This window comes from Callithrix jacchus, chromosome X (genome assembly GCF_049354715.1).
Source record: "Callithrix jacchus isolate 240 chromosome X, calJac240_pri, whole genome shotgun sequence".
In the NCBI taxonomy this organism is placed as follows: Eukaryota; Metazoa; Chordata; class Mammalia; order Primates; family Cebidae; genus Callithrix; species Callithrix jacchus.
Window position 1 is genome coordinate 125133378 of NC_133524.1, and position 17230 is coordinate 125150607.

General features: G+C 37.4%; 1 protein-coding gene across 15 annotated transcripts in view; it reads right to left on the reverse strand.

The window, feature by feature from the left end:
• The window catches only part of SMARCA1 (SNF2 related chromatin remodeling ATPase 1), a 77911-nt gene that overhangs the window by 19034 nt on the left and 41647 nt on the right, over positions 1-17230 (reverse strand). For 12 of the 15 annotated variants that reach the window (XM_078362259.1, XM_078362261.1, XM_078362256.1 and 9 more), the window contains 4 exons: positions 7609-7731; positions 5201-5333; positions 1377-1495; positions 86-298 (listed from right to left, as the gene is read on the reverse strand). In XM_078362259.1, the coding sequence (XP_078218385.1) occupies positions 86-298; positions 1377-1495; positions 5201-5333; positions 7609-7731 (588 nt within the window). Of the gene's footprint in view, positions 1-85; positions 299-1376; positions 1496-5200; positions 5334-7608; positions 7732-12575; positions 12625-17230 lie in introns of all 15 variants that reach the window. The other 3 variants (XR_013531377.1, XR_013531379.1, XR_013531378.1) reach the window with 1 other exon arrangement.

Here is a 17230-nt window from a genome sequence, read left to right on the forward strand (position 1 = left end):
TGGAGAATCTAGGCGAAGGATATATGGTGTTTTAAATTTTTCAAAATAAAAAGTTGGAGAAAATCAGTAAGAAAGGAATACATACCATGGCAGTCCTAGACTTGATAAACCAGTCAAATCTAAACTGTGGAGCATTTCGTACACACTGTCTTAATTCTTCATATACATTTTCTCTATCAAAGCCCATTTTGTGTAACATACAAATCAAGAATCTATCTTCTTCCTCAGTGTAGTTCTTTCCTTTGCTCGTTCCATATTGAATGCGCAACTGATGAAATGGAGCCTTGTATCTTGCAATCTGTGTATTTAAACAAAATAGTGCTTTTAGTTGTGTGGGGGGAAAAACTCCACAAGAGCCGAGGCAAGGGTCTAAGGCCTCAGTCTGTTCTCATATAAATATTATATTAAAAAACAAAACATAGCTACATAGTTATTCCCATATATAATCATAATCACAGTTATTCACATGTAATCATAAATATATACGTATATACAATCATAATCTTTAATTTTACTAATAAATCTCAAGTCATAAAGTATAAAACTAAAGTGGCATTAAAAAAAAACCCTAAAGCAAAATGCTCTAAGCCCTCTGTCACGCCCGCATAAGGGCTGCTAAAAGGCTCCTCGGCTGTGCAACAGCACTAGCACTATAAAAGCACCCGCAGATTAGCCAGCTGGGGAAGAAAATGTCCAAAACAGCCAAAACATCTCCTTCCTCAGGGGAGTTAAAAAAAAAACACAAAACTCTGCTCTTCTAAGCTCTTGTAGTAGGCTTGGCGGCTGTCAAAAAGGCCCCCAAACATCCGGGGGCTTAACTGTTTCTATGTAATGCTGTGCTGCAGCAGTCACATTCCATATCTACTTTCACGTTCCGCTTCTGCACCTGGTTCCTTTCTTCTAAAATAAAAATGAGTAATAGTAACATAAATTTTAATGTCCTTAATATTCTTAACAAATATAAAAAATGTGCTAACGCATTACATTTTCTCCTTGCCTCAGCTTCTTAAACATCCTAAGCCCCTGTCTCCAAAACACATGATTTACCTGACCTTATCACTAACCACCATTACCTCACCCTACCTACCCTGCCCTCCACTTTGTACTCAATAAAAGTCAAAGTGTCCAGGCACTTGGGGCCACCACCAAATTCCACGCTCCGATTGGCAGTGGACCCCTGGGCCCAAACTCTTTTTTCTCTATCTCTGTGTCTTATGTCTTTATTTTCACAGTTTCCTGTCTCCACACCTATAAAAAAACTCACAGAACCCTATAGGGCTAAACCCTATATAGTTGCATGTGCAGTAAGATGTCAAAGCTGACCACGATTACACAATTAAAATAATCTAATTATAATTTGACATAAAATACAGTACTTTGGCATCCAGGGCTTTCTTGATACTGATTCTTCGTTGAATTCTTGCTTCTCCACGTTCAATTTGAGCCATAATTTTCTCAATGTCCTGTAATTCATTGCAACGTTCCCAAAATACAGCTGGAAAAGAGTTATTTCTTTAAAATCCTATCATTTAAGCAATTAAATCGAAGGAATTGTAAAATAAGGAATTAACAGGAAAGAATACAGTGAGCTTGTACTTCTTTGTGTGTGTGTGTGTGAGATGGAGTCTTGCTCTGTTGCCAGGCTGGAGTGCAGTGGCACAATCTGTGCTCACTGTAACCTCTGCCTCCCGGGTTCAAGCGATTCTGCTGCCTCAGCCTCCTGAGTAGCTGGGACTACAGGCAAGTGCCACCACACTCAGCTAATTTGTGTATTTTTAGTAGAGACGGATTTCACCATGTTGGCCTGGATGATCTTGATCTCTTGACCTCGTGATCCGTCCACCTCGGCCTCCCAAAGTGCTGGGATTACAGGCGTGAGCTACCACGCCCGGCCACTTGTACTTCTTAAAGTTAAGATTCAGATTCATCTTGTATATATAATATGTTCAATTATTAAACTCTACTAACTTTTCACTTAAAAATTAGACCTCAACAAGGCTTTAGGTTAGCAATTTCCCTTTCATGAAATAGTATGGAATCTTACGATCCATCCCAAATGACTAGGACTTCAAAAGAAGATACAGATACTGATTTAAGCTAGGCTTTTTACTCAAACGTGATAGAAAAAGGGCCAAACACATAAAATGATACAGGAGAGAGCAATATATAAACAGTGAATATAGCTTCCTAGCAGGCAGAAACAAAACAAACTATTATGGGCCGGGTGCGGTGACTCACACCTGTAATCCCGAACTTCAGGAGGCCAAGGTGGGCAGATCGCCTGAGGCTGACAGTTTGAAACCAGCTTGGCCAACATGGTGAAACCTCATCTCTACTGAAAATACAAATGTTAGCTGGGCATGGTGGCGTGCTCCTTTAATTCCAGCTACTCAGAAAGCTGAGGCGGGAGAATCACTTGAACCCAGGAAGTGGAGGTTCAAGTGACATGGCCCCCAACCTGACAGGCAGTAATTAAATAGTTCCAAGGTAGTCATGCCACCTAGCCTGGTGTCAAATTTGACAGAAAGTCTGACAGGATAATGTTTTTGAATCACATTTTTTCACACACACTGATGTTATCTTCCTGTCTATCTTCTGAAGAAAATTCTTCTTAAAAATCTCTCTGCACGTACCCTTTTACATTCTTTTCATTCTACTCTTGATGCTAAAATTTCTCTCTCGAATCTATTTTTTTCCCCTAAGCCTCCAAATGCTGAGATCTCGACATTGAGCCGAGATCGTGCCGCTGCACTCCAGCCTGGACAACAGAGTGAGACTCCATCTCAAAAACAAACAAACAAAGAAACAAAAAAACACAAGCTACTATGAACAGAGTTGTTCAAATTTTTTCTATGTAGCAGCCATTTTTACTGAAAGTGTTATGTGCTTTTGGAATCACTCACTAATCTTCTTACAGTATTTCCAATGAACAATAGTGTGTTTTTAAACTTACTTGGAATAGCCTTTTCTCAAAAACAAAAACAAAAAAAACTTCATTGGGATGTTAATTGCATATATACTGAAAAATATTAAAGTTACCAAGTCACCCAACCAAATTTTATAGATGAGCCAAATAATCTATTAATATGTCACATCTTATGACTTCAATGAAAGGCTTTTTAATGACATACTCCACATCCTCAAGCTTTTCATTTTTAGAGCCTATCAAGAAAGATATGTGAGCGCTCTGATTTTTATAAGCACCTGTGTTCATTTATTCATTCACTCACTTATTCATTCAACAAATATTTAAACACCTGCTATGTAAAAGATACTATATATTAATGGATGGGCAATTGCACACATTTCTTATCTTACTGTAACCAACTACAACAAACTCGTTGCAATCTCCCCACCCTCTGACGTGGCCCCCAACCTGGCAGGTAGGAATTAAACAGTCCTAAGCTAGTCATGCCACCTAGCCTGGTGTCAAATTTGATGGAAAGTCTGACAGGATAATCTTTTTGAGTCACATTTTTTCTTGCAACTTCACACACACTGATGTTATCTCCCTGCCTATCTTCTGAAGAAAATTCTTCTTAGAAATCTCTCTGCCCGTACCCTTTTACATTCTTTTCATTCTACTCTTGATGCTAGAATTTCTCTCTTCAATCTGTTTTTCCCTAAGCCTCCAAATGCCCTAAATTTATGTGCTAAATGTTTTGAGTAGGACTAATGTCATGCTGGTATCAAGGAAAAGAAAGTTCATAAACTTAATGTTACATTCCATGTAATAAAAACTCAATACCACTGACCTCTAACGTCCCCCAGAAGACCATTTTAGATTTCCAGAAGAAAAATATCTCCCTAATTAAATCTGGATTTCTTCAAGCACTAGCACTCTAGATAAATTTAAAGCTGCTCCTAGGCAGTAGGAATCTTTAGTATATTTATTGGTACTGTAATGTTTCTTTCCCAGGATTGCAAAAGCAGGATTTCAGTGGTTAGGTTAAACAGATTTGGGGCAGGGGCTATCATAGAAACTTAAACCTATGTAACATTGCCTCAATGGCAAAAAAATGCTCTAGATTCTAAACATCTTGGTTCAAATTATAAATTTAAGAGCTGAACCTATTTGGAAATTAGACAATCCTATGTACTACATATAGAAAACTTGCTAGAAATATTTACCTATTTTTAATAAGATTTCTGGATAAACACATGGAGTTTCCGGAGGGTGGTGCACTCAGGGAGGGCACCGAAGCTCTGCACCCCCTTGGCCCATACTTTGCTCTACACACTTCTTCATCTGTATCTTTTGTAATATCCTTTATAATAAACCAGTAAATGTAAAAAAAAAAATTGGGCTGGGCGCAGTGGTGCACGTCTGCAATCCCAGGACTTTCGGAGGCCGAGGCAGGTGGACCACAAGGTCAAGAGTTCAAGACCAGCCTGGCCGACATGGTGAAACCCCGTCTCTAATAACAATACAAAAATTAGCTGGGCATGGTGGTGGGTGCCTGTATTCCCAGCTACTCGGGAGGCTGAGGTAAGAGAATCGCTTGAACCCAGGAGGCAGAAGGTGCAGTTAGCCGAGATCGTGCCACCGCACTCCAGCCTGGATGACAGAGCAAGACACTGTCTTGGAAAAAATAAAAATATAAATAATAAATAATAAAACAAATCCGTATCCTTCAGCAGCTAAACTGATTCTAGTCGAGCTCAACAACACAGTTGAGTAAGAGAGGGAGAGGATTTGAGTACCAGTAAACAGATTGATTAAAGCAATCTTTTCAGATCTGTGCCCACTAGCCTCAAGTTAATGGGACCCACAGGAACCGTCTGGAATAGGTTGGAACTCTAAGGGTGTTTAAGCATCTAAATGGGCCTGACAGGAACTCTCTACTTCAAGGGCAACCTAGAAAGAGAGGTATGAATTCAATCCACTGAATATGAATCTCCGAATTGTACCAGAGGAGAACCAAATTCCAGAGGTGGGAAGGTGGGAAATTAGTTTCATCACTGTTCATCCAATAGCCACCCTTGCTTTATCAGAGCTTTAATTGATAGAGTCAATAGCAGTCAGTTTGTTAGGATAAATCTTAAAATCTTTTCATAGAAATTCAATTATAGTTTATACTCTCACCTATGTCTTATTCATAAAAGTTTAAAGCATCCCTGAACAAAAGTACAATTAAATTGATGCTTAATAAATGAATAATGTTAAAATACAACATCATGTTTCAAATTATATACAAACCTGAATACTCCATGACCTCCTCAGGAGATTTGCCCTCTACCTCTCGAGCTATGTTATCAATGTCATCTCTTCCATATTTCTCATTAGCTTTAATAAACTGGTTAAAATCTCGTTTAGTCCAGTTTGTGAAACCCTGTGAACAAAAAGTTAAGCATTATCAATAGAGGTTAAATTAATAAATCCATGTAATGTCCTATTTACTTCTGTACAATGATACATTAAAAAACAGTTTAAAATGCTTAAGATGTTTCTCCTTATAAAATTGCACGTATTTTATGTTGGATTCAAAAGTTGAGTGAGAGTTGTTAAAGAAATAACTGCTTTTCTATTACAAAAAGAATGTAATCTTCTCTAAGTACTTAAAGTTGATTTATAGTTCTAAGAGCTATAGTTTTTAATTTCATATTTTATAGATGCCTACTACATTAAAATACAAATGCATGAAAATAAAAATGCTAATATCAATGCTGAAGTCTTGATATTCTAGTACTTCAATGATTTTTTTTCACAGATCTGTTCCCATGTAAATTAAGAGAGGAATGTGGATGCATTAAATCAAAAGAACACAGAGGAGTAACCCAAAGAGAATGTAAAAAAGAAAAAACACTGTAGCTCTTTACATCATTCTGAACTAGTGTGAGTAAATAATTTCTGTTCTAAACTATGTTCATAAATAGAACTTCTACGAGCAGAACCTTATTAGACCCACTCAGTTTTTTTACTAAAACATAAAACACTTTAGCCAGTGTTCTAAATTCCCTTGGCATTATTAGCACGTCTGTGAAATCACAAGGCCAAGAATTTGTTTTCCACTCCTCAAACCTCAAGTCACATAAATGTGATACTCTAGACATTGCAAAACTCTATCCGTGGCTTTTCGTTGATAAAGATTTCAGATGACCCCACATTTTGTTCCTATGTACTGCCATGGCTTTTGAAAAAGATTGTTTAAGGCAGCAGAGGAGGACGAAAATGAATTCATCTACTAGGAGGGGCAAGAAATTTCTAATTACAATCTAAAAGATTATCTCAGTTGAGACTGTATATTCTTTTTATACCATCCATTCACAATATACTCCAAGCCACGTAGCATTCTAAAGCCATAACTTGACTTTTGCATTCAGGAAATACATACAGAACGTGAATATTTAAATGTTTTCTTTTATTCTGTTGTAAGTCCCAATATTCAGCCATCGGCAATTACAATTTCAAACTAAACTTTATTACTTCCAGGCATGTGGCTCAAAAAGTTATGAATGTAATTTGTGAAAATTCATACAGGTTATAACAATGAAAAGACCTATATAATAAATAATATATAAATATAAAAACTATCTTTCGATAATTAATGTGGAGAATTACCTACTACTATGCATTGCACATTGTTCAAAATTTATTGAATAAATAAATCTTCCTGGCAACCTTCTATATTAATGTCTTACAGCACACATTTTTGTTTATTATTTTGCAAGTCTTCTGTGCTGAAATTCTTCTATCTTCTATAGTTTATTTTAGAAGTAGAACAATTGTAAAACTCATCATAGCAATAATGACTTGAAAGCATTAATATTTTGTTCAAATGGAAACCTTCCTAATTTAATAACTGTTATCCAACGGTCACCTTAAAAAGCTTCAGAAATCTTTCATCATTGTATGAAAGTTCTAAGAAAGGACAAAAAGAATTTTGAAATTTATGAAATAATTCCATTAATAAAAATTAGTGGAATATAACTTCAGGAGACAATTCACATCTATAAACAAAAGAAATTTAAATTTTCAAGAATATGTTTTAACAGGCTTGGTGCAGTGGCTCACACCTCTAACATCAACACTTTGGGAGAACAAGGCGGGCAGATCACTTGAGGTCAGAAGTTTGAGATGAGCCTGGCCAACATGGTGAAACCCCATCTTTACTAAAAACACAAAAATTAGTGAGGCATGGTGGCAGGTGCCTGTAATCTCAGCTACTCAGGAGGCACAGGCAGGAGAATCACCTAAACCTGGGAGGTGGAGGAGGCAATGAGTTGAGATCGCCCCACTGCATTCCAGCCTGGGCGACAGAGGGAGACTGTCTCAAAAAACAAAAAAGAGTATGTTAATAACTACTATCGGAATTCAAATGTGGATTCACTGACCTTATTATAAATTGGCAAAATGTATTTCATATTGCTAATACTTGACACTTACATTTTACATATACATACTATCCAGTATTTCTAAAATGGCATATTCTATAAGATCAATTTTTAAAAATAGGGATATTTGGTCTAAACATGTTTACAAAATAGCCCTGAGTTCTGTTGGTGTGTCACATTAGGAAACTAGGCCCATACAATAAAAATTAAGTGTGATCTATATTTTCTTTTTTCTATTGATTGAAAGTATTTCAACCATTGAAAATAGTTTACTTGTGTGAGAAGTTTTTCCTTTTCTTCAGTCTCTTCTGGTGTAAGAGGTTCAGCTCCATCAATCTTTTTTTGCTCTTCTCTTTGAGCCAGAGCTGGATTTGGGATATCAGGATTTCTTGGGACCTATAAAATCAGGAGACAAACTAAGAGTAAACTGACGATAAAAATTAATTTCTAAAGCTGTATATACACATATTAATCTTCAGAGTTATTTCAAGAGTAAACAATATAAAATCATAGCCAGAATGGCACATGGTCCTTTCTACATTTCTGCTACCATAATTGTATTGAAATAAAAAAATATTCTTGTGCCACATGAGATTTTATAGTTAAAACCCACCAGTAAATGAATGCCACATTACATTTCAGATTTGATTATACTCTGGAACAAAGTCTATACTTATACTATTGTAATACACAGAACAAACAAAAAGTTTGGCAGTAAAAAAAAGGAGGGGCACATTCCCCTGGCAACATAAAGCAGGGTGGAGAAACAGTAATGCACCTAAACATTACATCCAATAGTCTGATCAGTTCAACGTGCCAAAAGAAAGGAGTGCTTTTAGTGCCTGCCAAGGTATGTAAGGGGAGAGAGCATTTTTACATAAAATGGAACGTTTGGAAAATGTAACAGGATAATGAAGAAAAAAGAGGAAACAGAGACTATAAGAGGGAAGGGTACAGTAGAAGACACAGACAGCTATGATAGGACCAGCAGTCAAGTGGGAAAAGGCTACAACAGCAGTGGCCAACAGAAATCATTCATGGTGTTTTGGTTACAGAACTGTAAATACAGTGACAACTGAGAAGAGAACTCGAGTTCTAAAGATGAGGACAGAAGCTCAGTTCTCCAAGAAAGCAAGCTGTCACCTGTATCTCAAAACTGTAGCCTGCAGAGCCTCAGTGTATCACAGTGAGCATATACAACCAGTGTGGTTCAGCAGTATGGGGCTGAATTATACTGGTTGTATGGATGAACAAACGAAGTCTCTTAGCCCAAAGCCTGATACCATCGCTATGTACATCCGTAGCTTTAAGGAAGCACACTGATTTACGAGGGCAAGTATATAACTAACATGTGTACTACACTGCATAGCATTCCATTAAACATGAAAATAAAAGGGCTGGCAGTACACCTTCGACTGCTTGAAATGCACACATACCATAAATGACTCATTCCCTAGGGGCATCAGGTAGTCATGGTTTTACTAGAGTGGAATTAGAATACATATTACAGTGCACTTTTATCATTGTTATAGGTATTCCATAGAGTTTGGAACTGTATCATTGTAACCTAAAAATAACTTTAAAAAACTATTAAGTCCAATAGTTCTTCAAGTATAAAACCTAACTGAGCATTAAAAAGAAATACCAAGAAAGTAGATTCACTTGTAATCATCAGTGTATCAGGCAACCAAATTGGCAGGTTTTGACTAAATGTCTGTTTTGTTTATAGAACTATGATAAGTACTAATTGGAATATACAAGAAATATAGGTTTTATCCCTTATCCCAAATATTTCAGACAAGAAGTGTTTTGGATTTCAGATTTTTTTGGGGGGACACGGGGTTGGAATATTTGCATTCTACTTATCTGTTGAGCATTTCTAACGTGAGAATCTGAAATCCAAAAAATGCTCCAATGAGCATTTCCTTTGGGTGTTGTGTCAGAGCTCAAAAAGTTTTGGATTTTGGAACATGTCAGATTTCAGGTTTTCAGATTAGGGAAAATACCTATATTGGATATGGTCCTTGCCCACAAGGAGCTCACAAACTAGTTGTGGAATTTTGAGCTGTGCCTTAAGAACTCTAAGGATTTGGGGAGATAGAGAACAAGAAAGAATATTCTAGGCTAGAGCAGTGTGAGCAAAAGCATGAAGGTAGAAACGTGCTAGAAGGCACATATGGGGTTTATGTTGAAAAGAGATAAGAAACAAGGCCGGGTAGAGACAGATTTACAGTGTCTTGAATACACAGAAGGTGCTGGAGACTTTTAACAAAAGAGTGAAGTGTCAAAATGTAGTGTTTTCACCTGTAAGCCTTTTGCTGGATGGACTGAAAAGTGGGGAAGCGACTAAGAGGTAAGAGAACCTAGTGAACTATCGTAATCTACAAATGAGGTATGATCATCTGGACTAGGATGGTGGCAAATGGAAATGGAAAAGAAGGTATACATTTAAAATGAAATGTGGCCCAGTCATAGCATGATTAAAAACAACTTTTCTTCAGTGGCTAAACCTAATGTTAAAATTACAGGCATACCAGCAATTCCATTCCTAAGTATTTACCCAAAGAAAGGAAAACCTATCTATACAAAGAATTACAGGATTGTTCAAAGCAGCTTTACTCAACATAGCCAAAAGCCAGAAAACAGCCCAGATGACCATCAAAAGAATGGATAAGCAAAGTGTGACCTATCCATACAATGGAATAGGTATTACACCATAAAAAGGAAAGAACAACACAGATACATGGGACAACATGGCTTACTCTCTAAAATGTTATGCTAAGTAAAAGAAGCCTTGTATATATTGTATGATTCTATTTATGTGAAATTCTAGAACAAAAATTAAAAAGATAATCTGTGGAGGGAAATATCAGAACAGTGGTTACCTCTGAGGAGTGCATATGGTCACTGGGAAGAGGCACTTTCTTGGGTGACAGTAATATTCTATATCTTTATAGGAGGAGTTCGAGTTACATAAGTGTATGCATTTGTGAAAATACACTGAATGGTACACTTAAGGTTTATATATTTCACTCTATGTAAATACTTTTAAAAAATCATAAACAAAACATGACTGGCTAATGACATGCATGTTGAAGTGTTTCTGGGTAAAAGGTACTTATGTCTGCAACTTAGAAATGCATAATAATAAGATAAATATCCATATGATAGAGGGCCAGAGAAAAGGAAAAATAGGTGAAAAAACAAATATAAGATGTAAATTGTAGAATATATGTGGTGTATATATGGGTGTTCACTGTACAATTATTTCAACATTTTTGTATTTTTTTAAATTCTTCAAATATGTTTTTCTAAAAGTAGAGATATAGATTTAAAAGTTAGCAGACCCCTTAAATTGCTGGTATGTGAAATTACTTTGTTTTCAAATTTTAATTTTAATTGAAAGAAACCTCTTTGATCTTAAGATATTCTTCTATTAAATATTTTCAGAATTTCCATGTCTAAGAGACCATATTTTTAACAAAATGAAAATATTTTATAAACATCTAAGTTATGACAGAAAATAGATAATATACCCACATAAAATAAAACAAAATAAAAATGTTTATTCCCATGCAGATATCCCCATATTAAAAATTTTCCCTTTCAATTTCTAATAAAAGCAAAATCATAATATTTTATAAAACCATTAGATTTTAGGATCCACTGGAGTTTATTCTATATCTAGCGGTCATATTAATTAACACAGCAAAACAAGAATGATTTCATGAAAGCTATGTTTGCTAATTCTAGAAATTACTCAAATACATAGCTGCTAAAATGTTTAGAATTTGAAAAGGCTCAAAAATTGTAAATTCCTATATCTCTTCCTAATATGTTTTGGCTGTGTCCCCACCCATATCTCATCTTGAACTGTAGCTCTGAACTAAACTATATTATTGGTGCAGTTAATTAGAAATCAAGGGGAGGCCGAGACGGGTGGATCACGAGGTCAAGAGATCGAGACAATCCTGGTCAACATGGTGAAACCCCGTCTCTACTAAAAATACAAAAAATTAGCTGGGCATGGTGGCGCGTGCCTGTAATCCCAGCTACTCGGGAGGCTGAGGCAGGAGAATTGCCTGAACCCAGGAGGCAAAGGTTGCAGTGAGCCAAGATCGCGCCATTGCACTCCAGCCTGGGTAACAAGAGTGAAACTCCGTCTCAAAAAAAAAAAAGAAAGAAATTAAGGGGCAACAAGAGGCCTAAGGTAAAGACCATTCCAGAGCACAGTAACCCAGGGAACACCACGGGGTGGTTGCAGAGCAGGCACTACTGCTCTGGTCCCACAACACCTTGTCAACATGGAGACTGCATGAGGGCCTCCTAAAGAGGGCTTGTGCAAAGATCTCTGAGAAGGGAGGCGACCTCTGCTCACAAGATCTGGGAGAGTCTTTTCAGATGGGAACTGGCAAAGAGGAAAAAAGCCTTGCAGGGCAGAGATCACTGAATGCCTCAGGCTCTGCCTAGGTTCTCTAAATATGCAGTAATTATAGTTGCTCTATGTCTCCAATGCTCGGCAGATAAAAGCCCCTTGATGCACTGGATGTGGTCAGACCAGGTGGCTCCTCATCTGCTATACTTCTGAAGCAGCGGCGCCCTGATAGCAATCAGTGATAAACTCAGAGCACTGGTTTAGCATGTCTTAGAAGGATCTCGAGTGCCCTTCCCCCATCTTACCTACCCCTTCACCCTCCCCTTCTTCGCCCATAAGATCAATGAGATTATGCACGTAATAAAAGTGTATGGAGCCCAGAACTTGGGGCTGACGGAGTTCCCACACTTGCGCTGGTCCCCTGGACCCATGTTGTAAATTCTACTCTTGTGTCTCTGTCTTTATTTCCTTTTCTCAGTCCCTCATCACTGCCAGGACTATAGGCACCCATGTATGGGGTTGGGGCTGCTACCCAACACATGGCAACAGATCTTTCCCATGCTGTTCTCATGATAGTGAATAATTCTCACAAGATCTGATGGTGTTATAAACAGGAATTCCCCTACAAAAGTTCTCTCTTCCCTGCTGTCATGTAGGATGCGACTTGCTCCTCCTTGCCTTCTGCCATGATTGTGAGGCCCCCCAAGTCCATGTGGAAATGTGAGTCAATTAAACCTCTTTTCTTTATAAATTACCCAGTCTTGGGTATGTCCTTATCAGCAGTGTGAAAACAAACTAATATACCTCCTATTAAAAAAACTTATCCTTAATAGTCATCATTTTAATAAGACATACAATTTTTTACCTCATGAGGTTCGTATCAGCATTAAGCTTCCTGGAATCACTTCAAAGTGCTACATAAGAATTAAGCAGACAAATTACAGACCAATAGTACTGAACAGATATCTAGGAGGTATTTAAAGTCCTCATACTCTATGTCTCATTATCATCTCCAGCAACACAATATATAAAAAGTTATCTTTCTAAAGGAAAAATTTCAATTATTATTTGGATTTCTAGTCAGACGCTAAGGAATTTGTGATTAAGAACTGTATTCCATGAAGCAGTGAAAAACTTTTTTTGGGCCTTGTTTCTTAGGAGTTTAGCAAGCATTGAGTAGAAAATACGGAATACTGAATTAAATGTGACAGCACACAAAATAAAAGCAGTAACCTGAAATCAGCTCACCATATTTTAGTTATACCACTGCAAACCTAGGTGGCCCACATGACATGACCAAAACTCACAAAGATAATGGAACTTCCTCCATGTGTCGAATGTGTATATTAGTCCCTAAAGAATTTTTTATTGGGGACAAACGTCAGAATGTTCTACAGCTTTCTTTAGCTTTGAATGTGGCAAAACTCTTGCATTCCAGGTGTTAGACTCAATGGAATGTCCAGATATTCTGGATTTTTTATGCTGCAATTGAAATTTCAATTAAGTCGTCCTCTTCCAATATAAAGGTTTTAGTGACCAAGTGACTGCATGTATTAAATAACAACTCCTTTAAGTCAAAAGAGCAATGAAGCCTTTGAATATGCTTAACTTGCAACAAGGTCAAAGTTTAGACAGCAGCAGGATTGAGCAAATCATGTACTGCTATCCACCAAGTGGTTACGGCAGAACAAATACTTCTCTCACCTTCAAATAAAACAAAACTCTTTATCTCCAGATCTTATTATCAGTAATATTGCTGTCACCTTGTGCTGAATATGGGAGTGGGAAGGAGGGGAACAAAATAGAAAATGAAAATGAAAATAAGCAGGAAGTACAGGGAACCACTCTTTACCAACTGCTTCAAAACTTGTGAGCCCTTCACTAGCCCCACTCCAAATCACAACAGAATAAGCCTTTGAGGACTCAACATAGATAAAATGTAACCATGAACCACAGTGTCCCCAGCTATGGGCATCACCTATCTCCCCTTGGCTAACAATCCTTTAAGCAGAAAAGGGGGAAAGCGTCCCTTTTTGAGAATCTGTGTATACAGAATACCAGGTAACTTCACTAAAGCAGTTCTGTTTTGTTAATCTGAGGATAAACTAGTGTTCTACTCACTTTGTGGCCCTGATGAGTTTTCTGAAGGTATGAGGGGAAAATAAAGCAATGCTAGCCATGCCTTGAGAAGATATGTCTAATGGTTACACAACACATGATCCTTGAAAGGCCTTTTAAGATGATTAAAATGCCATGCTGATCTGTCTATTCTCTGAACTCAAACAAAAGAACATCCAATTAAAGAACCCACCTTAGCTCAGGTCCATAGTTACTAGCAAAGAATGGAAGAGACAAGGTCCAGAAAGAACCAATAACCAATATTTGTCTGGTAAATCCTCAACTAAGTATGCATAGGGAGGATCAAGGCAAGTCTTAAGACAATACAGAGGCAATCTAGGATGGGGCTTAAGAGAGCACTCCTTAAGGCTAGGAGTAGTGTAGTAGGGGACTGGTTCTTCCACTACCACCACCGCAGTCCAGGTCACCACCATCTTCTCTCATTTTGATACTTCAACAGCCTCCTGGCTGGTTTCCCTGGATAAACTTGCCATTCTCTGCATCATAGCCAGAGTGATCTTTTAAAAATGTAAATCTGATCATATTTTACCATTTATAAGTTGTATGACCTTGAGCAAATGACTCAGGGCAAATGACTCAACCACTCTATGCCTCAGTTTCCTCATCTTTAAAATAAGGATGTAGCTCCAGAGCTGTTAGGAGGATAATGAGCTAACATTTATAAATAACCTGGAACAATAAATAACACAAGTAAGGACTAAGTGTCTGCTATTAGTATTATTTTACCACCTACCTACCCACCCACTTCCATGCCTTAAAAACATCTCAGTGGGTTTCCTCTACTCTAAAGCTAAAGTTCAACCTCATTAATATGACCTACAAAGCCCTCCATATAATTTGACTCTACCCACTCACCAGCCTCATCTCAAGTCACCCTTCTCCTCACCAGTCCCTAACAACACTGGCCTTCTCACAGCTCCCAAAAGGGGCCATGCTCCTTCCCACCTCAAGACCTTTGGATATGAAGTGCCACCTGCCTCAGCTTTTCCCTCCTACACTTTAGACTTAGCTCATTCACATCTCTGGAAACTCAGCTTAAATGACACATCCTTAGGGAACACTTTCCTGATCTCCCAGTCCACATGAGACATCCATGTTATACTCCCTCATTAGCATCCCTGGTAAGCACAGAACCACACAAATACCACCACCATTACACTGTAGTAGCTAGTGTCTATCTCCTCTATTAGAACATTAAGTTCTAATAGGTGAAAGATTTTGTCTTATTCACTGCTTTATCCCAAGTTCTTGGCCCAGTACCTGGCACAGAGGAGTGCTCAATAAATAGGTATTAAACTTAAAAAAAAAAAAAGTTCTCCTTTTACTCTTTTTCCCTCTCCTCTTGCTTCTTTAGGGGAAGTGAGGAAAAGCAAACAATAAGGTGCAATAGCACCAATTCCATGCCATCTCCCCTCTCCCTGTTCATCCCTTTCCTCTATTCTTACACCTCTCCCCCTCCTCCTTCCTTTCTACCACCCTTCACAGCTGTCCCTTCATTCCTCCATCTTCTGAGGTTTCCTCTCTTCTCCAACTCCTTCCAGCTGGCCACCATCCAAAACGTCACTGTAAGACTTCACCCCTAACCACAAACTGCCTGTAATGAAAGGCACTGTTTATATTGAAACCAGACCCGTGGTCAGAATGTGGTGGGCACTGTAAATTATCATGGGGAATAAAATTTCAGTATCTCCAAAGAAGGAGCATAAAGTTATATCAGACATGATTTTTTTTATTGTTGCCGCTTGACTACCACTTGGCCCACCTCCCAAATGTCATGGCACACCATTGTAAACACAGTCCTTATTTAGGACTGCAGAAAGAAGCAGGGTTACATCACATGCAGAAAGAGCCCAGAATGTCTGAGTGAGATGAACAGAACATCTGAATACCAAGAAGTTGCTTGTGAGACCAGGACCCATGGCAACACTGTGAGCACCATGATCTTGACCAAGGTCATTTAACCTCTCTGAACTTCAGTTTCCTCACCTATTAAATGGAGATGATAATAACACCTACTTCATGAGGCTGTTAGGAATCAAATGAACTATGTGCTAAAGCAGTTTGTAAATTATAAAATGTTCTATGCAAATATTTGATTTATTACTGAGGTCTAACATTTCAATTAATTCTTTCAAGTCTCAGTAATAACAGTTAAAGTAATAGAAAATAATATTCTAAACCTAAAATTACTATAAACCTTAATGAGATATGTATTTACCTTATAATATAACTACTTCATTATTAATTTAAATACTTAATACTTATTGTTAATAATTATTATTAATTTTCCTACTTTTGTTTTGCATTTGAACCTATAACTTACCTGTTTCTTTTGGTGTATCACTGTTTTCACTTTCTTTGAAACTAGTTTTATGTCTGATGTGAATGTTCAACCCTAGAGATCTACTCTAGTTCCAATACATAAATGAGTTAACTATCTTTTATACATGGAGCTTTTCTAGGCACATTCCAACTACTAATTTAAAATAATGGGTCAGTTCTAATTGTAATAAAGGTTTACAAAATAAAATTTAAAACACAGCTATCAACTCATAAAACAGAACATTTCATAAAATTAAAATAGTGTTAATATTTCATAATTTTTTTTTGAGACAGTCCCCCTCCGTCGCCCAGGCTGGAGTGCAGTGGTGAGATCTCAACTCACTGCAATCTTCTCCCAGTTTCAAGCGATTCTCCTGCCTCAGCCTCCCAAGTAGCTGGGATTACAGGCACCCACTGCCACACTCAGCTAATATTTGTATTTTTAGTAGAGACAGGGTTTCGTCATGTTGGCCAGGCTGGTCTCAAACTGCTGACTTCAAGCAATCTACCCCCCTTGGCCTCCCAAGTGCTGGGATTACAGGCATGAGCCACTGTGCCTGGCCAATATTTTATAATGTTCTAATATTAGTGATTATTATATCTTTGGTCATCCCTCTCCATTCACTAGGAAGTCAATTTCAACATACAGAAATTACCTGGTATGCTTACTCTCTCAATATGACAGATTTAGTGTGACAAATACTAGATTTCACTCATGAAAACTAGGATTCTATCTACCTATATAAACAAGAATTCCTAATACCAAAAGATCATTTTAAAATTGTGTAATTCATTGTCATGTTTATCATTATCTTTAACACCTAAGTGACTACAATCTACTAACCACCAGCAAGGCTTTCATCAACCTATAAGCAATAAAGACAGAAATACTATTTCTTGGACCTATTAAGGAAATGATCAAAAATTTCCTATCATATATTAACATTCGCTTCTAACCACATACCTATTGTACTTTCTATATATTATTTAACCATTCAAACACTGGCATTATAAAAATAATATGTTGTTATTACTATCTTGAAATATTGCACAATTATT